This window comes from Poecilia reticulata, chromosome 5 (genome assembly GCF_904066995.2).
Source record: "Poecilia reticulata chromosome 5, P_reticulata-male-v2, whole genome shotgun sequence".
Taxonomy (NCBI): Eukaryota; Metazoa; Chordata; class Actinopteri; order Cyprinodontiformes; family Poeciliidae; genus Poecilia; species Poecilia reticulata.
This window is the reverse complement of record NC_088834.1, coordinates 6,960,989-6,966,006: the sequence shown is the minus strand read 5'-3', so window position 1 is coordinate 6,966,006 and position 5,018 is coordinate 6,960,989. Positions and strand designations below refer to the sequence as shown.

The 5,018-nt window shown below is 36.6% G+C and overlaps 1 protein-coding gene and 1 non-coding gene across 2 annotated transcripts; both read left to right on the top strand.

Annotated features, from left to right (window-relative positions):
- The first annotated feature begins 524 nt into the window (after positions 1–524).
- LOC103464761 (guanylin-like) lies at positions 525–3,174 on the top strand. The gene is made up of 3 exons (XM_008409105.3): positions 525–661; positions 928–1,114; positions 2,416–3,174. Exons 1-3 carry the CDS (start codon positions 590–592, stop codon positions 2,484–2,486), a joined length of 330 nt encoding a protein of 109 aa, XP_008407327.1. The 5' UTR covers positions 525–589; the 3' UTR covers positions 2,487–3,174.
- Positions 3,175–3,933: 759 nt separating this feature from the next.
- Positions 3,934–4,005, top strand: trnap-agg (transfer RNA proline (anticodon AGG)). The gene has a single exon. It is a non-coding gene; the product is annotated as a tRNA-Pro (tRNA).
- The last annotated feature ends 1,013 nt before the right edge of the window (positions 4,006–5,018 follow it).

The window sequence follows — 5,018 nt, the reverse complement described above, 5'->3', positions numbered from 1 at the left end:
ACATGGACAAATCAACATCTGATATACAATGTACATTTACTTGAATTTAAAATTTTAATTTGAATCGCATTTAATTCACAAAAAATCTGTTCTAAAAACACTTCAGTGTTGCAGGTGGGAATTCCAGTCACTTGCAAATATTATAAACACTTCAACAAATGACCTACATGATTCCACTCCTTATCCGTATGGTTTGTTTATCTGCGGCTTCTATGTGTGAGAAAAGTCAAGAGATGAGATTCATTAGGTGTCGCTGCGGGATGTTGAGAGTTAGTTTTAAATCCAAAGTTAACACTGGGTTATGATGATGGCACAGAGACCCAAGATAAGTGCTGTAAACACATGACAGAAGAGACACCATAAACAAAAAAAGAGGATCTAAAGCACTCAATGCACATTGGAACAGCCTTTGATTATCTTTCTGAAGTCTCCGTTCTTTTACACCCCTTGTCTTTCTCACTGTCAGGCGAACGTGTTAATAAATCACTTAACAATCTGTGCTACCACTTTATAAAGAGGTTGTGAAGGAATCCAGAGATCACAGAAGAAACGCAGCTCGAAACTGAGACGTATCGTGAATCATCTGAAAATGAGGGTACTCGCTGTTGTCCTTGTTTTGGTGCTTTGTGTGTGGAGGGGAACTTTGAGTGTGCAAGTCATGGTATGTAAAATATATATTTTTACTTTATTTTTATTTTCTGAATTATTTTCTTTCTGGTTCACACTCGCATGTGTTCTTTTAATTCATCATGGTGCAAATCTTTCTAAAGTAGCCCTTCCAGTTTTGTTGTTGGATTAAAAAACAGGAATGTATTGGTCAAAGAAAACTTGTAAAGAAGTGTTTTTCTAACTCTCTGTTTGTCGAAGTCTTGGGTTGTTCAATGCATTTATTACACCTACAGCCTGTTCTCGAACTTTCCTCTGCAGGTTGGGGACAGGAGTTTCCCCCTGGAGGCGGTGAAGGAGCTGAGGGAGCTGATGGACTTGGAAGATAACCTTAACCCTCACCTCACAGAGACAAGTACCGCTGCCGTTTGCGCCCACCCTCTCCTGCCTCAAGTCTTTCACCCAGTGTGCCAAGGGAAGGGCGCAGGAATTATTTTCTCGCGACTTGGTAAGGACAGGATGTTGGCGTTTCTTTAGGCAGCATATCATAAAATGCTCTTTTCCCAAACTTGCAGTTAATCCACTTCTTGACCTTCATAAAAATGCAAACAACTTGTCTTTGGGCACACTGCAATTCCGCTTAAGAACTACTAAAGTTCTTATATGGAACAAGTGTTTCTGACTGCCAATAGAAAAGTAGATGTTTAATCACAAGTAACTTTTTACAGTGCATGTTCAGAAAGATATAGCGTATGATTATATCCTTTTCCTCCAAATGTCAATATTCGAGTCAATGGAATATGTTGTTAGTATGTTGATCATTGAAAACACCATCGCATGATCTATTAGAAGTATTTGTTGCTGCCTACTAATCTGGAAAGGTCGTACAACAATTTGAAAAAAATTACACTACAGCAGAGGATGTAAAACAGAATGGTGAAATAAGAACACAGTAAGAGTTACAGTACTGGTCCAGTCAAAGTCCAACCTCACCCACATAGTGGAATTTATGTTCCACCTAAATAAACTCCAATTAACCTAAAATAAAAAAAAAGAAAGATTGCACTTATGTTGTTTTTGTCATTTTAGAATCTCTTGTGTTCATTTTATACACTGAGCAAAGATTTACACAATAACAAATCTGGTAAAAACTCTATCATTTGTTTTATTTGTATAAAACCTTCAAAGAGGTTGCACTCTTCTTTTACGTCAACTTTTATAGTTTTGTTGTGTTGAATTTGGTAGTTTGGGGGAAGGGTTGTAAGAAGCAAATGTATTCTATAACCAATCTTCTGTTCTAGATTGAAATCAATAAAAATGCTTCCTAAAATGTCAGATTGTTTAATATCAACTGGGCTCCTTGAATACCTGCGCTCCTATTTTTCTTTTAGCACAGAAGTCTATTTCTGACATTTGAGACAATAATACTAGAAAGGCCTCCTCTCTAGAATTCCAGCTTCACCTTTAGGTTTTTCACTCAGGCACACACTCTATTTAAGAGTTTTGCTTGGATACTGACACTATACACACGCTTTGGTTAGTTTACTCAAATGCATTCCTAGAGTTCAAAGTTTACACAATGTATTATCCACACCCTGCAACTCCTGCACCATAAAGTACCTCTGGAAAACTGAGCAAATAGTCTTTGGGGCCCTTTCAACCTCATCAAGCAGCATAATTGAAACTGTTCTGAAAGGGAAATGGACCCCATTGTAATTATAGGCACAATTTAATTAAGCTGAAAAGTTGGTGAATGATAGTAGAAGGCAGAATGAGTACTTATTTACCCTTTGTTTTTTGTTTTTCCAGTGCACATCATGATGTCACCTGATCCTTGTGAGATATGTGTCAACCCTTCCTGCTTTGGATGTCTGGACTAAAAGTCCCATCTGCTAGATGCTCAAACACATCGATTGAGAGCCTCAAGGGAGACTCATCTTCAATAGCTTCATTTTCCACATCTCTATGTTTAAGGCATCCATGGAAATAACAAAACCTACACTGTCACCCAGCAATAAGCCCCAAAAACCCCATGGCTCAGCGGTCAACAGAATGAATTTTGGATAGCAGTTACATTTAAAAATGATTAGATGTGGTATTTTTATACATGCACATTCTAGATGTTGGTAATTATCTATTATTGCTTCAAAGTCTGTTTCAGAGATTTACCACACCACTTGAATAAGACATTGAATTTGGTAGAAAGCCAATGAAGAAGCAATTACATGTGACAGATTTTGCATGTCTATAATAGGGCTTATGTTTGGACACTCATGATGACGCCTTTAATCACAGCTTCCACAGGAGTCACTCATCTACCCTTTAGACAACATTCATTTAGTTTTATTTAAAGCTGCTCTCCTGCCTGCGTCGCCTCTAAATTGCAGCCGCTTATCTATAAGCTGTACAACCAAATGAGTCTAATGGATCAGTTAATGGATAGGTCAGATGAAAGAGGTGAACCATAACAATTACTGTAAAAAGAAAAAAGAAAAAAACAGTGTTGATTCATGCATGTGTGTACCAGTTTGTTTCTACAAAATCTGAATTAAAATGTTTGCAAATAAATATATGATTTATTGTTTTCGTTAATGCAGTTCTTTTAATTATAATTCCAACAAATATTGTAATTGTGACATTAATAAAATGTTTCTACATTTATTTAAAAAATGCAAACATCCATCCATCCATCTACTTATTCCAGTAGTGGGAGAAACCAGAAATTCACAAGTCTCTTTCTCCACTCTCCAGTTCATTCTGGAGAGTGTTGCTGTGGAAATAGACCCTCTAATGGTTTCCAGGGTTATCCCAGGGTCAAATGGGATGTTTACAAAAACCTCCAAAAGGAGCAGTTTGAGAGGCATTTTGATCACATCCCTCAACCACTTCATAAATCTCAGGATTTAGGAGAATTTAAACCCTAAGCAGACAGTTTTTTTTATGAACTAGCACAAAAATAGAAAAGAGGGAGACCTCTTGAATTAGTTCGGTCTTTGATTTTTGTCAATGCTGGACAACTGTCGCCCTCTCGCGTTAATTCATTGACATTACAACCAAGTAATAAATCCTTTGAAGACTAAGTATACAAATGAAACGTCAAACTTATTTTACGTATATCAGTTACAATGAGTAGTAGAATAGTCGTTCTTGTTCAGTGAAAACCTCCAGCGTGTTAAAGCAAATTTGGAGCCAAGTGAAAGCGCCGAAGAATACTCGCTGCAAAATAGCACAGTAGTGTATCAACGTCACAAAACTGGAAAAAAAGGAAAATACAACCGGCTGCGTACTACGTCAGAGATCGACTAACGGTCCCTATGCTTCCGCCGTGGCTCGTTGGTCTAGGGGTATGATTCTCGCTTAGGGTGCGAGAGGTCCCGGGTTCAAATCCCGGACGAGCCCAAATTTTATTGTAGACTCAACCCGTGCATTTAGTATCAATATTATAGATATTGAAAGTAGTATATCAAAGTTAATATTAGTTCTTGTGTAACCATACTGTTGTGACAGTATTACAGGTTTTACCTTGAGTTTTGATGTTTTATTAACGTTACATTAAACATGAAATATGTCAAAGACGTTTTGATGTTGTCCAAACACTGTTAGTTTTCATTTCAAGCTTTTAGTAAAGAACCCTATGTTAACTTTATTTATTTTTTATGTCGTTTACATGCAGACTTTTTGATAAATTGTGAAGTTGCTTTTTAACTGTTAGCAAATTTGCAAAAACATCTCTAAGTAAATAAAGTTTCATTTTTTTTCACTGTTCAAAAGAATATCATGTAATTTCTTTCTTCGGCTCTGGTGTTTTAGTGTGTTTTTTCTAGCTTATTCCCACCAGAGGGCGCCCTACACTAAAATATCTTTTGTACATACCATTTACTTTATGTTGCTTAAAACTGTAAAAGCAGCATGGGATTTCTTTTCTATGGCCCTCTTCTTTGTTGATTTGTTTTATCCTTACTTTTTATCATCTAGATTTGGTTCATTTAGCTTAGTTTGAATTCAATTTAGATTATTTACATAAAGCCAATACACAAAACAAACGTGATCTTGGGGAACTTTAGAGGATCGACAGATCCAATTTAAATACAAATGTAAATCCATTTATCATTTGTCTATACCCGCTTATCCATGTAGGGTCACGAACGGGGCTGATGGTTAACTCCAACGGTCACTGAATGATGACCCGTAGATTGTAAATAATCACCACAATCCATCCATGTTATGGTGTAACTGATTGAAATTTACTTGCATACATACCAATACAGTCTTAGCTATAATACTATGCAGCCAAGTTCAGCTTATCCAGCTAGTGAATAAGTTTATAAGTAAGAAAGCCCAGCTGATTACATCAAGTCACAGATTTTGCAGCAATTCTTCTAAATGAGTTGGTTAATTTTGCAACAATCCCT

Coding starts and splice junctions, on each gene's coding strand:
- LOC103464761 (XM_008409105.3), top strand. CDS start 590: ATGAGGGTACTCGCTGTTGTCCTTGTTTTGGTGCTTTGTGTGTGGAGG. Junction 662..927: donor CTTTGAGTGTGCAAGTCATG/GTATGTAAAATA, acceptor TTTCCTCTGCAG/GTTGGGGACAGGAGTTTCCC. Junction 1,115..2,415: donor AATTATTTTCTCGCGACTTG/GTAAGGACAGGA, acceptor TTGTTTTTCCAG/TGCACATCATGATGTCACCT.